Source organism: Egretta garzetta, unplaced genomic scaffold (genome assembly GCF_000687185.1).
Source record: "Egretta garzetta isolate BGI_Z169 unplaced genomic scaffold, ASM68718v1 scaffold11, whole genome shotgun sequence".
In the NCBI taxonomy this organism is placed as follows: domain Eukaryota; kingdom Metazoa; phylum Chordata; class Aves; order Pelecaniformes; family Ardeidae; genus Egretta; species Egretta garzetta.
In genome coordinates, this window is record NW_009258621.1 from 2,892,013 (window position 1) to 2,911,033 (window position 19,021).

Here is a 19,021-nt window from a genome sequence, read left to right on the forward strand (position 1 = left end):
CGTTCTTGCAGTTGGAGGTATAAGCAGAGAAATAGTTCATCCTGTAAAGCTCTGCTCGGCTCTTACAGCAACCAAGCTTGCTCAACAGCAGAAAGAAATCCCTTCGAAATGCTTTGGTGAAAATTGCGTAGAGAAATGGGTTTGCACAGGAGTTGACAGGGTAAAATAAAACCAGCAAGATCTTGGAGTTTGTCACTGTGATGAGAGGTACTTTAAAGGCAGCAGATATGGCAAAAAAGGAGATGGGAGCCATGCAGGTAAAATCCGTGAAGATCAGTATCGCCATTCTCTTGGCGACCTTGGTATCTTTATTGGCAGCTACCAGCTCCGGATTCTGAACGGCTATGTAAATCTTAATGTAGCAAGCACAAATGACGATGAAGGCAACAACATTTAGCACCAAGATGAGCAGTATGTAGGCTTGGGAAAGACCCGTCTCAATATCCATGGGTAAACAAATGCTGACCTTCATGTAACTGCTGACACCTAGGAGAGGCAGCACTGCTATTAAAATGGAGAACACCCAGCCACCGAGCATGATCGGCACGGCGTGCCTCAGTCGCAGCTTTCGATCCAGCTGCATGGCGTAGGTGATCGTATGCCACCTTTCCACAGTGATCACCGTTAGCGTGTACACCGAGAGCTCACTTGCGAACACGGTGAAAAAGCCGGCAGTACTGCAGCCGCTGCCTGTTTGCCAGTCTATCGCGTGGTTGTAGTACTGACCGCTTGTCTGGGCGTCCACAGAAGCAATGAGCAGCAGGTAAAGTCCCATGCAGAAGTCAGCAAAGGAGAGGTTGCACATGAGGAAGCGAGGAACGGTGAGCTTGTAATGGCTAGTTACGAGAACGAGCAGCACAGTGAAATTGCCAGCAATGGCAAGGATGTTTATAAACCAGATCAGGACTCTGAGAAAGCTGTATCCCAGGATGTCTTCGCAGGGGTTAAATGCATCTGGTTCTGGAGTGCATGTGAGTATCTTAGGCTGACAAAAGTCATACTCAAAGTCGAAGTCGGTCATTTCACTGTCATCGAAAATGGCAGAGTAGCTGTAAGGAGATGTTTCTTCATCTGTTGCGAACAGGTACGTGCTCTTTTCTGCTGACCACAGCGATGTGTTGTAAGAGTTGTCTCTGTAACTGTGAAAAAAAGCCAGCCCCCCAAAATAGAAATGAACCATTTGTTAGGTGCTGCTCACACTCTTTTGTGAAATACAACAGTTAACAGTTGTTTTCAAGCAGTTACGTCCTAGATGTGTTTCTACAGGGTGTTTACATCTAATGAAGCCTTGTAAGGACACCTTTTGTTTGGGTAGCAGCAGAGGTCACAGTCACATCCACAGGAATGCTTTCTTATACAACCTGTGTGTAAGCACTTTATCTTGATTGCTTTGTGAGCCCTCTTTCTCACGCTGCCACTCAACTGCCTGCCACTCAAACTACAGCAACGCTCGAACTGATGGATTATAGGTTGGATGCATACAGGTTTATCAGACAGTTGTAGAAGCCAAACTAAAATAACCTAAAGACTTTAACTGTGCACCCTTATTTCCCTCAGGAAACACACTTAGCGAACAAAGTGCTTAGACTACGTATGACTTGACTGAGAAATTCGATGTCTGCAGTATTATAAAGCGAGGAGTAGAAGTGCATGGTTAACTAGATAATACATTCCTAGCCATTGACATTAAGTTTACACTGGACCCAGTGCCTAGTCATAAATGTTTCTAGATGTTCTAAATAGATCTCTCTAATCTCCGGGTCATCAGTGAAGCCTACCAAAGAAGAAATATTTTAAAACCAAGCACTGTCCCTCTGATTCCCTGCCAGAACAGGCACCTATTGCACAACTAACCAGTCATCCCAGCTGTGAGTGTTTGGTGGGCAAATACTTAAATCTGTAGTGTGAGGCCTGGTAAGCATCTGTGTTGAGGACAACTCTTCAGAAAATTGGTAGCTTTGGGATAACTTAAATACATGCTTAAACTTCCACATCTACTGAAGTGTGTACGTTAAACTGTTTTTCTGGAGCAGGGTATTAACTGGCAAATGAAGCTGAGCTCCTTTTCAGCTATTCCTGTTGGGCAAATAACTTCCCCATCTTGTTATCCTAACTCTTCTTTCCTTATGTGAAAAACTGTACAATGTCTTGCTTTTACTTGCCTGGCTGAAACTGGAAGAGCAGGGATATATGTTTGACTGATTTATTAATAAAAAATGATGGTGATTTTCTGAGACGCCATGTAAACATGCTGCCATGTGCAAGCTGGTTTTTTTTTCTCTAATGAGAGATTGGGACTTTCAGCCAATTTCTGCTGTGGTTCCTGAATTTTTCAACTTGCAGCCTTTCAGCCCATGACCTTACTTCCATTTGCTTAATATAATGTCTGCTCAGGGAATTGCTGGGATGGGGCCTTAGCAAAGCAAAAAGCTTCAGTAGCCAACAGACTGAGCAGACTTTTTAATGCACAGTAGAAGAGCAACAGATGCTAATCCAAAGCAGGGGAATTACTCTGGCGTAGGCACTGGTGCTTTTTGTAATCCTATTCCTTGCAGGGGTGTCATTTCACTTGCCTTTATAAGGTGATCTATTGCTCTGTGTTTACCTCCTTGCCTCACCTTGCTTCTCCCCAAAGCCACCCCTGATAGAAGCAACACGGTCTTGGTCTTGTTGACTGCCTGGACTTTGCCTTTGTCCCTCTGAACACTGTCAACCAGAACTGTGATGATATGGAAAGACACGTTTAGAAGACCAATTGCATGGAGTCCTCAAACTTCTAACTTGGGGACTCTATTTCTACCATGGAAAACTACTGACATACTGACTTCTAATTATCCTTTCTATAGGCAAAAAAATACTAACAGTAGCAGCTCTTCTTTGAATCACACAAACAACTGCAGTTATCTCAGGGCATGAAAAGTCTCTGTGTAGGCCATTAACTTTCTTAAATATTTAGTCACCATTTTGAAAGTCTTTCAAGAATTCAGAAGAGAAGCTGGAGTAAAGCTCTTAAAACCATGTTTTTCTCCTTTCTTTTTGAATATCAAAATCACAAATCTTTGTTCCATGATAGTAAAACTACCACTGTGCAACTCCTAAGTGTGACTGAATGGGCAGCAGAAGACGTGCTGTTCTAGAAAAAACACACAAACAGCAGGAGGGCGACATCCGTATTTGCTACTTCCAGCATCTGTATGCAGAGAGGTACTTACAATATTTCATTAGTTGGTCTCCTCATGGTGCTTTCACACTCTTTGGAGAAGTTGTCAAAAATGGAAAGCAAGGAATTTTGTCTGAAAGAAGGATGAAAAGCAAGCTGAGTTTCAGTTTGGATTTTGGCAAAGTTCTCATCTTCTCTGCAAGAGATCTTCACAGACACGTAAGGGAAGCTAGAGCATGAACATTCACGTAGACCTCTGCAAGTGGGGAGGAGAAGGCTTCAAATACTGCAACAGTAGGCAGCACCTCATGGGGGGTATAAGGATGGTCTTTCAGCTCGGTTACTGTTTATGATGTATTTTTTTTATAGTGAAATAACTTAAGCTGCAATTAAATTGTATGTTTGGCCTTATGAAATACTGTATTGACGTGGGCCGGGTTCTCCACCGGTATGAATGATAGCAGTTATTCTGGCTTTTAGAGAAGTGCATGTTCACAAATGCTGGGAAGCTGGCCTGATTCTCTTGTTTTAAAAACTGTTTGGGATCTGGAGGCAGACTTTACATGCTGGAAGTAAAGCAATTTGAAAAGCACACGTTGAAGGACAACATACTTGGCAAAATCTCGGGGTTTGAGGCTTTGAAAGTATGGGCCAGGTACGCTGCCAGTGTGAATGGAAATGGCTTTGACCTCATTGCTGCTGCAGTAGAAAGAGCTGGCAAAACCACTAAGCTCTTTTGTGTGCTCTTAAGAGAATCAGACACGTGGCAGCTTATAGAATAAGTTTTGTGTATAATGAGAGAAATAAGATACCAACCTAAGGCCCTGTGTGATGTTATAAATAATGGGATTGCAACAGTTGTTTTTCTTATAATTTTTTGAAGATGTGGTATTACCTGTCTTTTTTCCACCTGCCACATTCAGGCCAGTGAAGAAAGTCTAGGGAACACCTACCTACCTCCTACCTCTCTTATAGTGCTCAGGGAATGAGCGTACCACAGTCGTACCCCAGAAATTTCAAGAATCTTTTGGCTGAGGACTTTTATTTTCCTAATGTCTGTGATGCTGACTTAAGTGAACCTGCTCACCCGGTCAGATGTTATGTATGAAGACCTTGTCACCATATCTCGCTGATCCGAGTGCAGTCCATGGGTGCTAAGGAAGGGGATATAGGGCAGCGGCAGTAAAAACTGGGTACGATGGCTGTATGTAGAGTACAGGGCAACAGAAGGGGGTAGAAGGAGACAAAGAGGTTGCAGCTACGGGAGTGGGAGAATTCATAACCACACGAAGACTCTTCCCGGTGTAACCTGGGAAGGTCTTGGCAGGTCTCAGTCTCCACGCTCTTCTGCTGTCACCAGTAGATGACAAGGAAAACAGCCAGAGATGTGTCTCTCATTTCTTTGTAGTAGCTGGTCACATAGAAGATAACAGCCTGTTGCTTGTACAGGTTATTCCAGCGGGCAGGGCTGGGCAGATAATGCATCGGCGCTGCTTCGAACCCTGCTAACGTCCCAGTTACGAGGACAGTTTGGTTTCCTGATCTGCAGGGTTCCTTTTTCCCAGTTTACCAAGAAAACAGTCACTAAATATAAGCAAGTGAGTTACTAAAGCACCTCTGATTTTATAGAGCGTGATGATGTTGCAAAGTCAAGCACCTGAAAATTAATATATGAGAAATGTAGTTATCTTCATCAGAATGAATAAAACCTTTTTATTATGTCCCAGAGTTGCTTCTGCATTTAATATGCTCAGAGACTTGATCTGGGACCGAATCAAAGTTTGGTAGGACTGGAAACCCTTGACTGTAGGATCTTCACTCTACTCTCACAGAAGCAGGAACCACTTAGTAAAATGAGGTAGGCAGAGACTCTAATTTTACCCTAAAGAATTGGATTCTGCTCCTGTCTTTGCAATGCAGTCCTGATGGGATGGCGTGCAAGTGGCACACATCAGGCTTCCCACGAACGGCTGCTCAGTATGCCTTTTCTGTAGCCTTCACCTGTGACAGAAGTGTGGCATCCTCACAGCTTCAGCTAAACTCATTTGGAGTTGCTTTGGCTGCCTAAAGCCAACTGAGAGTTGATCTCTCTGAAAGGAAAATGCTGCAAAATTAGTTCCAGTTGTCTCGGAGCGACTGTCCTGAACTAGCAGACGTGAAACTCTCTCTGCACTGTGGTTTCCAAGTCTAGGAAGAACAATACTGACTATTGTCATCTGAAAGCACTGAAACTAAACAAGGCCATCACATCACCTATGTTAAATAAGTTAGAAGGCTACAGGGAGTTCCTTTTTTGTTGTTTGTTTAGGACAATGTACTGTTGAAGGAGATGTATCTTCCATGTGCCAGTAGGCTTTTTTTATTGAGATACCAAGAAAAATATAAGCTTTAAACAAACTTAGAATAATGTTCCTGCTGGCAGATCCTGGGCACAGGATGAGATCCATTTCTGTTCTAAAATAAATGGAAATAATTTTCCTGGCTTTAGCAGAGAGCTGTTGTTTCGTGTGAGGCCTTGCACAGCTTCCTTGTAACAGGAATAAGGATAATCAAACCTCATGAGCTGAATAAAGCAGAATTGCCATTTTGGAGCTTCTGAAGTACTGCAATACAATAATGTGCTATTTGGACTTACTTTTCTGTCCTTAGATTTCGAAAAGCACAGCAGTGGCTGGGATACGTTAGAACTGCTTCCAGAAGACTGCTGAATTTATCCAGTGGTGGCAGTCTCTTTAACGAGTAAGATGATGTTGCATTTAAGACTTGAATGGCCTCGAGCCCGTAACTAGGCAGGGACTCCAGCGCCGTCGAAGAAATATCCCTGCAAAATAAAAAGAGCACACTCTTTTCTTTTCATGTGTATAAAAGTACCACCAAAGCATGACGGCGGGTAACAGCAACTCGCTTTTTCACAAAGGTCTAAATCTGCAAAGCCACTTCAGCACCTGATGCCCAGCCCAGAAATGTGGTCTGTGACACTACAGAGCGGCAGAGTAAGAGCATCCCTGCGGCCCAGGAGCCCCAGCATGGCAAGAAGCTTGCTTTGTCCTGGAGAAATCCAAACCCACTACGACAGGGGTTGTGCCCTTACCTCTCTGTTTGAAAGCCACCGTGCACGGAGCAAGTGATGGATCTTTAAGTCAGGGAAAGGGAGAGAATGTGGCCAAATGTGACCCTCAGCCAGCTTAACAGGTAGGACACCCTCCTGGCACTCTTCTTGGCCAGGAATCTTTAATGAATGGTTATTGATTAAACCACATAAAAGAATCCACCATTCTTGCCAAGACAAACTTAAGCAGTTTGTCTTGGAGTAACTTCAGGGGGGCTGTTTGTGTGAGGAATGGCCTTCGATGTGGCCAAGGATTTTCAGTGTGAGGCCATTAAACAGTGATGATGTAGTGTGAAGTACCAATAAAAGGAACGAAAGGGCACGTGCAGCACAGAGTGCTATTTACAGAGCCACCCACTGTGTTTTATTGCATGGAGTTACAGCCAGTGCAGCCCTCCAGTAAGTACTTGATTAATAAAGCACGACGATGATAATAATGTGTTTTATTCAGCACAGGCTTATAGCATGCAATCAGCTAGTTCACTTCTATAATGAAATTCTAAAATAAAATATTGTAAAAACATAGTCATCCTACCAAAAGACAAGTTACTTGGTAATGTCAGAATATAAGGCCCAGGGGTAGGATCAGGAGGATCCGACACAAATAAAGCAAAGGATGAAGTATCTAAGGGGCAGAGGTCAATGCCAACGCTAGAACTGGCTGATAGGCATCTGTCATGGTGCAAACTGAGCCCTCTGCCCTGTAATTTCATGGCATCTCACTGACATCTTTCCATTTTACAAGCAGAGGGTAAGAGATGAAGCCTCCTTCCAGACTGGAAGCCCATGTTTGCGGAGGTGGCACAGCCCACGTCGTACGGCACGGTTCCCACGGGACACTGTGAACCCAGGGAGCGCAGCAGTAGATACTTACAGGACGTCTGGCCCGGTGGCCCCTCTCAGGGCATCGTTGTGTATCCACCTGAGGTTCTTATTGTCCTTCAGGATTCTGTGGAATCAAATGTTAACTCTTTACGTCTCTTATCTTAAAATAACCCTTTTTTGGTTTCTTCTTCACATCTATTTCCTCTCGATCCTCTCACGCCACAGCGATTGCTGTTGCAATATTTAGCCTGAGTGCTCATACTTCTGGTGCAACCTTTCCCTCCACTGATGCCATCAGACCATTATCATCTATACTTAATTCTGATCATTTCCAACTTCTTCTGACTTAAACCAGGACTAGCCAGTCTGGTTCCTTCACTGCAGTAGCAGCGTACAAAACTGCAGCAGAATTTTTGCCCAAACCAGGAGGCTAGTCCCAGCGTGTGTGAGAGCGACTTACAAACTATTGCCATTTCCAGACAAAAAATGTACCTTCCTCGGTTTGGGCTACGGTTTCAAGCTTTCCACTATTGCCGCTAAGTTTAAGAATTTTTTTGATTTTATTAAAAATGATGCGCTTTTCTCATGAAAACTGCAGCGTTCTAAGGGATGGTGTTTCAGAAAAAGCAGTAAGTGCTGCAGGATTACAACTGAGTCGCAATGACGCTGAACCACACATTTTCTAAGGGGTGTCAGGAAATGCAAGATACAGCCTATTAAGCTGAGGGAAGAGTCTTTGACTGTATTTGAACTATTATTTACTGTTTAAAAAAGACTGAGAAGGGGAAACATACTCACAGTTGATTCAGCTTTGTCCCATTGAAGGCATGGCTATGGATATCTTCAAATCCATTTTTATATAATTTGCTGGGGATTAAAAAAAAATGTGTAGGGGAAAAAGATTTGGAAAAGACAAGATTGTTATGTAAGCTTAATGCTGCATTCATTTTAATGATTAGAAGATCTGGATTATAAAGAATATAGGTAACTATTGCATGACTTCTGTTAACTCTAAAATTAAGATATAATTGCAGCTTAAATTCCCAAAGCACCTTCCTGCTTTGCTGTTGAAGAGAACTTTTGCTTACGTACAGATCCTTTCTCCTCAGAGAGGCTCACCTGCGCCTACCTTGGGCTGAGATCCAGAAACAAGACATTATTCTAGGCAAGCTCCTGGCACACAGACAACAACGTGGAGGCAGGAGACCTGGGTTTTGTGGTGTCAGCATGTGCAAATGGAAGACCACAAGGGCTAGTGAAGAGGAAAGCAACTCTACAGCCCAGAGGGTATGCTGGACTGCAGATCTTCTGTGGACAGACAAATCTTCCAGCAGCCCAAGAAACAGCTTTGCAGAGAGGCAGGGGTGAGTTGTGCATCATCCAGCGGTCAGTGAGCCATCGGCTCCTCCAGAGCACTGCTGCCAGGCTTGATTTGTGCCGTGGAACCTTGCTGTCCCCTGGGGACACTTGGTGCCACCCTGGGTTCTTGATTCCCCACCCTGGAGCCAGGTACCTGGGCTCTGCCGCACCTGAAGTCCAGCTCTTTTCCTTTATTAGGAGATCTAACCTATGGGTCTGATTTCACTGAGGAAAAATTAATTTGTGATGAATGTTTTCAATATAATTTCCATAGAATCACTTCTATACAGTATTTTTTCTTTAACATTAAGCCCTAATAGGAAATTTGGTGCAGTTTATAAATTAAACAAAATTTCTGTCGTTGCTTTTCCACTTGTTTTTGGGAGAGCAGAAGCTGGGGCTCCCAAGAAAAGCTGGAAGTGTGGGGAGCACCTGGCTACAATTGATCCGAGAAAGGGTCTGTCTCAGCACAGTGCTGAAATTGGTGATTTCCTTAAAAACCACAGTGATATGTAGGATCGATTTCCCCATCCACATGAAACACGAACTGTCGGAAAGACTGAATTAGCTATTTGTAGTGCAAAGCATTACTGCAGGCTGACTTTACACCTTCATAGATTACTGGTGTTTCACCATGCTGCAACGATCGGAATTTCTTCAGCTAATTACAGTTAACCGCATGTGGTGGAGTTAACGTGTAGCTCTAAAATTAGGAGGCTGCTGCTAAGGTAATTCTTCTCTTCTTTTGGTGAGGTCTCTAGCACGAAAGGATGGGAGAAAAACGCTCGTTGGCTGTTTCCTGACTGAGTTAAGACTCCCTCCCGTTTAATACACTTTGGGGTCACAGTAAAAATTGTAAGCACCTTTCTCCATCTCTTGTATGTTAATTTTCTTGCACCATTAAAGGAATCATAATTTTGCTGAAGTTATTTTGAGAACTTGCTGGTAGGAAAGAGGCTCGTAAGATGAAATGATGCCCTAATCTAAGCAATTGCTCCTCTTTAACATCACATAGGAGCAGTCTTCCATCACATTTATGCTCAGTTCCTCTAATGCTTTCAGAAGGTATTGGTCAATATATAAAATCTGTGTCAAAATTACTGTCATGCCGGCACATTGGCCTGATGAAGGGCCCAAGCCAGTCAACTGCAATACTTGCTCGTGTGCACAGCTCATTTGTGGGTGCAAGTAGGCATGGAGTTTTGTGCGGGGGTTTTGGTACACGCTTGTCTCAAGACAGGGCTCCCCATTTGGATGCATACTGCCTTTTCAATATCAGTCTGGTCCACAAAGGCTGGCTTTACTGGCATCCAAATTGGTGTGTGTGGCTATGACACAAAGTAGGTGGCCTGCTGCTGCCCTCTGTTGCTCAGCTGGTCCTTCCTCTGGAGACCTCAACCTCAGCCATGTCCTGCAGAGAGGCTCAGTCTGTGATTTTTCCTATTTCAGCACTTTTTTGTGGAAGTTCCTGTGAGGGCAAGGGTGCTGCAAAATCAGTACATAGTTCTTGCTGTGCTGGCGAATGACACCTCGCCTTGGCTTTCTGCTGCTTTTTGTGTTCCTTGGCTGGGGCATCTCACTTAGCATGAAGCCCACAATGAATCCACAGTTTGTTAAAGAGAAAGTCTTGGCATAGAGACTTGTGGGAATCAATGTAAGTTGAGTCAAGAGAAATTAAGGTAAGAACAAGTATCGGTACTTTGTACCGATTTGTTCTCCCCCTTCCTCTTCTTCAGAGGTGCCCTGTGCAGCGGGAGCTCGGCGTTAGGTCAGTACTATCAGCCTGGTTGGTCCCTGAAAGTTCTAATTCAAGAAACCACATTGCTGAGGGAAAGACAGAGAGACTCTGGCCTCCAGCACAGCTTTTGGAGTTTATGCCCTGTTGATGGTATTTTTAAAAACAATGTTACATGGAAGATGAGGATTTGGATTCCTCCTCCCTCCTATTTTTTTTTCCTAAGTGAAGTTAGCTTTTGGCTAAAACCCTGCTCTTCAGCTTGAAGAACACCCCTTTATTTCCGAAGCTTTTCAAATTTAACTTGCAAGACAGACATCTATTGTAGGGGGCTTAATTTCAAGACTTTTATAAAGTTAACCTGCTTTGCTCAAGAAGAAGTGTTATCCTCACAGAAGGAACTGGAACTAGGATTATTTTACTCACAGTGTCAGTGATTCATTGTTCATCCCCCGGAAAGCATTTTGTGGTATAGTTGTCATACGTAAGTTATCACAGAGCTCCCTTTGGGAGGAAAAAAAAAAAGGTTATTTTTGTCAGTGATCCAGGAACAAGATGGAAAAGACTCACAGCTGGGTTAGGTTGGGTCTCTACTTACAAAATAAAATGAGCTTCTAATGAGAAGATCTGTGTCAGATCTGGAAATTGTCTTATGCCAGTGTTACAAATGCTCCTAGAGAAAAGCATAATTCCTATTTACAGAAAAGATTACCACAGTGGATGCAACAAGAAGCCAACTCGATTTAACAATGTATGAAAAGGTGAGAGACAAATATCATCATTTTTAATTAGGCTCCAGTTGTGTTTGTAAGACCTGTAAAAATTAAATTTTGTAACATCCTCAAGCAGAGTCCTGGAGACGCAGCTTATGTTCTCTCTACATTAAGCACGAGGAAGAGATTTTAGTTACCCATTTTGCATAGTACCTTGCCTATCTGAAAGCTTTATTCTAGAAATAAGCACTTAGCAGAACTAATTTGCAGACTTTACTACTGTTTTGTCCATTACTGTCCTGCCCTGGGTTACTTTATTTTCTTGGCTATTAAACGACGTCACTATTGGTTAATGGCACATTAAAGCCATCGTAAATGATGTATGTACTTTTAGTGTACCCTACTGCATGAAAAACTTCTTTTTTCCTTATACTCCTTTCTGTAATTTGTCCAGCCCTTTGGAGGAAAAAAAAAAAAAGCAAACAGAAGATAAAGAGAACTCTTTCTTACAAGTATTTTAGCCTTGGAAGGTTTCTGAATGCTCCGTCCTCGATGTGCAGCAGGTTTTTTGTGTTCAGGATTAATCTGTAATGAGGGGAACAGTATCTCAGTATTATAATCATTATACATTTGGGAGGGTCCTGAATTTTGCTAGTGATCGGCCTCATCAGAAAACAGTCAAGTGCAGAATATGGCAGAAGGGTCTCCTGCTCTGAACAAACTTTCTAAAAACATTGCATGAGCGCATTTTGAAGTACTATTGGTAGTAAAAATGGCCTGCAGTTGTTCAGTACCCAACCAAAGGCAACGGTTCCTGAATTCTCATGATTCACTGAACTGAGATGATCTGGTTTGGATATCCTGATCGCCAGTGGAAGTTTGCATTTTGCTGTTGTCTGCTGGTTCTTTGGGATATGCGTTCTGGGCTCATGGCATGCCTAATGCACTGAGCTTCTGCTTTACTGCAGGGACTCAGAGGCACGAGCATGCTACCATCACGATGACTGTGCCTCCAACAGGTACTCTTGGAGGTGGGGCTGAGCAAGGAGCCTGAGCCTTGTGCACGTGTGTGCATGCCTGGTCCTTGCCCTGCAATCAGACCCCTTTGCATCATCCCTTGTTTCCATCGTATGCCCGATGCTCTGCCGAGCCAAGAGAGGCAGTTCTGCAGATGGTTTAACCTCTTAGAGCACCATGGTCTTTATTAGAGCAGTGGGGAGCAGCACCAGATGCCTACTTAGATCTGCAGAAACTGGGAGATGGAGGCAAGTGTGTGAGAAATGCCGCTTGCTAGTTGGTCGCTCAAAAACTGGGGCAGACCTTCTCAATCAAGGAGTACTTTCTGCAACTATACTACCGCTAAACCTGTATGCTTGCATAAAAGCCCAGTAGCTCTAGTCCAGCTCCCTCCCTGTGCATGACTTTACGCTAAAAGCTTTGAATTTTGTATGAAATTGCAACAAGAGTTCAAATCCAAGAACTACGTTGAACCCACCTACCCTGATCGTCCATTGACAGTGGCTGTGAGTGCAGCTTGGGACATCATGCAATGTGAGGCATGCAGAGCATTCAAGATTCAAACAGGTTTTCTTGCTAGCCTCCTGTAGCTCTTTAATAGTCTTGCTTAGCTTTTTGGTTTCGGGAAATGACAAGCTATTGATAATTGGATCCTTTATTGCTTCCCTAAACCCACCATTGAGGCTAGCAGGAGTTGGACCCGATCAGAGGTGGGTAATTCTCTATCTAGCAAGTATAAGCAAGTAGCTGGCTTCAATGGAATTCACATAAAGAAAGAAGAAAAAAAAGAAAAAAAAAAAACCAAAAAAACCCCCAAACTTATTTGTCCTGACTCAGTTGCACCATTTTTAAGCCACTTGCTGATCATGCTGTGTGAAAAAGGCAGTAATGAGATATTGAATCAGATCTATAGTTTCAAATTTCACTAAATATTTCAGAGCATTCTCCTAGTCATTGCTTTAACTCACTTCCTCGCTCAGATGCCTGTGCCATGCAGGTCAAGTTTAAAATCAGTGCATGTTCTGTTTGAGCAATATTTTAGCTCAAAAGAAGAGCTGTGCTTACTAAGCAGCTGCATTTAAATACTGTAGGGCTTTGAAAATCGCATCTTCAAAAAGGAAGATTTTTCTCATCTCTTGTCATCTTGAATTATTTCCCCTCTTTGAAAGCTCGACAGCGCCAGCAGAAGTAGAGACAGCGCTCGGCTCCTGTCATTATGCTCACTGAAGGCAGTGGGGCTTTCTATGCACGGATGTCTTTGCATGATTTACATCTCCAAGGCTAGACCTTACAGAGTGCTTACGATTTTATATGGTACTTTGGAGAGAAATGTTTCTTGTCATAGATCTAATCCAAAGCCAACAGAAGAAGATCTGGTCCAAGAATACTTCTCTGCAGACTGTTTACTCCTTGATGATCCTAAATCGCGACATGGATGCCTTTTTTTTTAACTGATGCTTACATTTCAGACAGAGTGGGAAGGCTGTCAAATGCACTCGCTTCTATTCTCTCCAGGGAGTCACTCTGAGAGATTTCACTGTAATGAAAAAGGCAGACACAAAGCAACACATTAATGGAAAAGTATATATAACGTATATACCAGTACATATAATGTATATACCAGAAATCAATTCTCCACTTTGTAGTCCCTTCTTTTATAAATAGTTGTGCAATCCCCCAAACCAATTCTTGTCTGACAGCCATGTTTATGCCTGACCTTAGACATCCCGAGTGTGGGTGCCGGTAGGGTTTGTGAGACACCAACCTTTTGCTGGCTTGGCAAAGGGCCATGCCAACCCTTTGGAATAAGTATCTCCGCACCATCCAGTCTCCGTTTTCTTAGTAAATTATAGGTAAGGTAGCGACTCAGGGCCAGAACTAATGTAAACAGAGAAAGCCCAAGCCTGTGAGCCTTTTGCTCATATCATCGGTCCCGCTTAGTGAATTTATGTGCATGGGCAAGGAGGCAGATAATGTTCACGGTGCTTCACACACTATTATTAAGTCAGGGTGAGGGTCATCTAATCCACAGATGCAGAAATACACAAATATGCATTCAGTGAACTTCATGAATATTTTTTGGATTTAAATGCCATTTTCATTACACGCATGCAAACAGAAAGGAAGTGGCTCTTTCTCATCATTACACCCACCAACATGACTGTTTTTGTAGGCACTGTTGGATTTCAATGTACTGCTGCTCCTATTTCACACATGTAGTTAATAATAACCAATACTGAATACAGAGAAAAAACTCCCAATTTTTGATGCTTGCTAAATGCCTGCTAGATTAAGATTTGCGGGGCTACACAAAACTGACCCCTGAAAGTAAATAGTATATATCGATGCATATATAGGGGAAAGGTTTTCAAAACCGTGTTTTCTCTTGACAGAATTGACTGGAAGGGCACACAGATTAAACCTAAGATTATACACTGTCAAGAAAAAAATATTTTCTAAACAACTGGAATGCATCTACAAAATCAGAGTCAGTACTGTCACAGTCCTGAGAGTCATTTTATTTCAATTACAGTTATAAGAAAACAATTCTTATTGGTGTTGATATAAAAACCATTCGACCAGAATGAATTGGTTTTTTTCATTTGTAGTGGGAAAGGGGGATGCACGCTAGAAAGCATGTATTAAACATGTATGTATTCCTTACAGAAATATTCATGATTTTTTCCATAATCAGAATTCAGTGAGATTGTTATTTTTGGCATTGTGCTAGTTGCTCATAAATGAAAGATGGATGTGGAACAAATAGCCGGCTGGGTGCCTGATCCTCAGGGACTCATGGGCTGGGAGGGATCTGTGCCTGCCCGCAGAAGTTACAGACTCTTTGAAGTCTGGGGTCTGAAACATGGTCCTTCCGTGGGATCCCTCCTGTCTGACACTGGCTTACCATTTACATATGTTGGAATGACTGATGGCAGTGAGAATAATTTATCATCTGATTTGCAGATGGTGATGAGCTGTCAAATAGATGATTTAGAGATTTGTAATTTAAAAGTATGCGTTTTTCAAGGTAACACTAAATCTCAAATTACGAAGTGTTCTATAGATTTACTTCAGACAAATACATCGATTTCTACGCTGTTAATCTGGAGATGCACATTAAAAGAACACAAAGAAATCAATTAAATTCTCTTTATGGAAGGGGAAATGTCAATGAATGAAACATTCTCTGTGAAGAATTGGATATGCATACAGTTGGGAAAGTTTAGCCTCAAGTCATACAGGTAAGAGAAACTTCGTAGATTTAAGTTGGCCTCCCATCTGAAAATGGTAGGTTCTCCTTAATCATTCAGATGCAAGTGAATGCAAGAATACAGTGCCGCTGGGTTGTACGATATGCAGCACATGCAGCAGGGTTTAGCTTATTTTCTACGTGCCAGAGCTACAGGAACACGTAAGTTTATAATTTGGCCAAAATTGTTTAATCAATGAGCACTAAAAGCTAAACTAGTCCCATTGAGTCTATTCAGGCATTTGCATTACTCTCGTTCTTCAAGCCTTTGTCTTCAAGAATGAGCCATGAAAGGGTTTCCTACATTCTCTTTTTGTTTCCTTGAAAATAAATTATGTAACATCTAATGTATATTTTAATATCTGATGCACTACATGCTTTTCATAGGTGAGGAGAAGTAGAACAAATGTGCCTTAAAAACAAAGTGGCATCATTTGCACTGCTGCTTAGGTTCTGGGGGAGGTCATTCCCCTGTTCTGCATTGCACTGGCGTGTTATCAACTTTGTCCTTTAGAGACCACTCAATGCAGATAAAATAAAAAATAATAAATAATGGAGACTCAAGCCTCCCATCTTTCAGCTGGAATAACAACAGAAATAAGGACAAGAGTGGTCAGATGAGCCTTATGGTCTGCGTCCTTGATGTAAAATAGGTACAAAGCCAAGGGAGGGGAAGCAACGCAGACCCGGTGTGCAAAATTACAGCGCTTGTAAACCAAAAGATGCAAGAAAGGGTTCAGTCCAACGGATCCCCTGCCAAGCTTATTTCTTGGTGCAAAACGCCAAAGAAATATCTTATTTGGGTATTACATAAATGTATAATCACAGAACGCAGTAGCTATCATGGGAGTGATAACGTTTTACGATAGAAATCTATCTCCAATCAAAAGCACCCATGATCAGTTATGAAGCTGTGCCCGGTTCTCTCCAGAGTAATTAATATTTCATTATGTGATCTGTTAAATGACTGTTGAAAATCTTACCTTTTTGAAAGATTCTTTCGTGTACTGCTTATGAGAAAAGAAATGCTATTTTTATCCTTCCCCAGTGCTTTTTTTTCTGCAATAATATGTTTCAGCAACACATTTCCACATTATTGCGAAAAGATGTTATTTGGAATGGAGTTTTGCGATAGAATTTCTAGCAAGAAATTGAGAAAAAGCCTACGGAAAACGTTGTCAACTTACATGATGAAGGCATCTCTAAGTCCTTCAAATGCGTGTGATGGGATTACTTTTACAGGCAGGTGAGTAAATGATCTGAAAAAAAAAGAGGAGAGGGAGGAAAGGATTGTAAGGCCTGGGGTTTCCTTGTTTGCAGGTTGTACCATTAGCGGGGGCAGAAAAACAATAAAGCGTAACGCCACTTCATTGCTGTGTCTCTGGGGCCTGATCCATTTACCACTGATCTCAGCTAAGTGGAATTCAAAGGGTATTGGGTCAGATCCTCAACAGCATAAATTTGAGACTAATCACTGTCAAATCAATAATAATCATAACCTATTAAGTAAATTGATAGCCTGATGGAAGCGGTCTGCTGCATTCATGGTCAAAGGAAGCTATAGGCTATTTAAAGTTAGTTCCTCAGAAAAAGTGGCTTTCATGTAAAGCTTTTTCTCTATAAAACAGTATCCTCACGTTCTCTGGGCCATGTTCTTCTCTCAGCACTACCCCTGTAACGTTGTGGTGTGGCTCCCCGAATTCACTGGCAATGCCCTGGCTATGTGCAAGTGTAGAAGAGATCCAAATCAGGCCTGGTGTGGTGGATTTTGGTTTGGTTTTGGTGTTTTTGGGTTTTTGTTGTTGTTGTTGTTGTTTTTTTAATAAATTACATCAGTGTGGTTAGTTGAGTAAAAGCAAGTGCATATTTTCCTTTTTAATTTTTTAGTTACTCTGACAGAGAAGTCAATAATGATGTAGGAGACAGATCTGCATTTTGCCATTCTATTCCACATCTGAACCACAGTACTTTTACCAGCCCATTTATCTAGCCATGAGCACATTCTCCCTGATAATGTCCGTAGGAAAATATTTAACATATTTCAAGACGTTATCTCTGTGCAAACAGATAATTGCTCCATTTTGCTTTATAATTACAAATATCTAGTCAGAGACATTTGTTTCCCATCCTTAAAACACCCCCTCAAGGTTTTTTGGCTGAAATGTTTCTGTGCTCTTCGTACAACCTTTTTTTTCTTTGCTGTTATAATCCTTTGTATGAAGACAATTAAAAATGTTTATCAACTTTTTTATATATATATGTGTATATTTTATATATACACACACATATGTCATGCCCACACAATATAACGGCAGGCTGTCACACATACGTATGCCTTGGGGTTACAAATCTAGAGGTACTAAGGAGCCTGGCAGTCAATTCCTAGCTACGTTCCAAATAGTCTGGATGATTTGAGGCACACCATTTAGTTTCCTTGCATCTTGAATCCCTGTCAATAAACTGAGAACCACAGTGCTTCCCTGCCCAGTAGGGATGTTGTAAGGACAGATGTGGTTTTGACGCCACTGCGACTGGGTCATACCTGTCTCTAGGTGGATGCTGTGTTGTGGGTGAGGTTTGGTTAAATCAGAAATGAAGCTAAGCCATGTGTCTTCAAAAATGTATTTGCCCCTGAAGGGACAGGCAGGTAGAGATAATCCTGCAGTAGGGCTTGATACTCTCAGCGAAAAGGAAAACAACTTCAGGAAGAAGTAAAAAGTCGAAGCTGAGAAATTACTGCTCTGTAACCCTGGCAGCAGGAACTCTTCATAACTGTACCATCAGCCGGGGCTGCTTGCGAAATACAACATACCTTTCATGAAACTGTTTGCAAAAATATGTTGTCATTTACGATGGAAATAGAAATGCGACTGGAAGCGCCAAAAATAAAACCAGGTCTTGGCTCTTAATGACATCAAAACCTTCAGCCCAAGAGCCTCCCACCTCTCTGCGACACGCCGGTGAGCAGCGTGGTGGTTGTAAATTCCCGTAACGCCTGGCTGGGAGCAACCCGCTCCCCCTGCCTGCAGAAAGCCTTTGGCAACGGTGCTCCGAGCTTAACCACCTCAGCTACACGATTAAATTTAAGTGGGATGACGCAGCACTTCTAATACGTGCTGTAGTTAAACTGCATGACAGCACTTAATCCATTCTGTATTTCAACTTCATTGGTTTTTGGTTTTTAATTCTCGCGAGTTCACCTTGATAGCTAGAACTGTGAGCTCCTCTGCATTGACATTACCTCGTCCCATTAAGCATCTCACAAAACAGCAAGAACAAAGGAAAAAGGCAATTCGTAACCAGCCTTCTCTCTTAATCCTCGAAATACCGGCGTGGCAAGCATAGATGCTTCCACATTGATAAAGATACCTTAAATTCACCACAAAGGTGACTGTTCCCATCCCTGTTCTTGTGCACTTTACCTTTGTGGTTTGTATCTCGATCCCTGCCTGTGTTAAAGGGAAACATGTTCATTTAGATGTCTCCTTCTGTACTCACAACGTTTTGAAGAAGATCCTTTAGCTTGCTGAGCACAATCCAGCCTGTGTATATGCATAAGCATTTGGGTTAATAGAGTTTTGAACTGCTTGTTGCAGACTTAATTCTTTCCAAAGCGCAGAGTAAAGCAAGGCCTTATCTCATGTGTTGAAGTCTCTGCTATTGAACATGACTGATGTCTTTGATAGCACACAATGAAACTCAAGCAGGTACTGGCAGGAATTAAATATTGATTTCCTTCTGATAGCACTCGGATTGTGACACTCAGATGTGACCAGTTATTCATCTCTCAGAGCTGAGGAAGCTTTTGACAAAAAAAAAAAAAAAAAAAAAAAAAAAAAAAAAAAAACAAACA

The 19,021-nt window shown here is 42.2% G+C and overlaps 1 protein-coding gene across 1 annotated transcript in view; it reads right to left on the reverse strand.

The window, feature by feature from the left end:
- LHCGR (luteinizing hormone/choriogonadotropin receptor) overlaps nucleotides 1-19,021 on the reverse strand; it is a 62,395-nt gene that overhangs the window by 265 nt on the left and 43,109 nt on the right. Inside the window, exons 3-12 of the mRNA XM_035903609.1 lie at nucleotides 16,356-16,427; nucleotides 13,381-13,455; nucleotides 11,412-11,486; nucleotides 10,787-10,861; nucleotides 10,615-10,692; nucleotides 7,893-7,961; nucleotides 7,144-7,218; nucleotides 5,796-5,981; nucleotides 3,213-3,293; nucleotides 3-1,049 (exon numbers count right to left, since the gene is read on the reverse strand). Of these exons, the coding sequence (XP_035759502.1) occupies nucleotides 3-1,049; nucleotides 3,213-3,293; nucleotides 5,796-5,981; nucleotides 7,144-7,218; nucleotides 7,893-7,961; nucleotides 10,615-10,692; nucleotides 10,787-10,861; nucleotides 11,412-11,486; nucleotides 13,381-13,455; nucleotides 16,356-16,427 (1,833 nt within the window). The remainder of the gene's footprint in view (nucleotides 1-2; nucleotides 1,050-3,212; nucleotides 3,294-5,795; nucleotides 5,982-7,143; nucleotides 7,219-7,892; nucleotides 7,962-10,614; nucleotides 10,693-10,786; nucleotides 10,862-11,411; nucleotides 11,487-13,380; nucleotides 13,456-16,355; nucleotides 16,428-19,021) is intronic.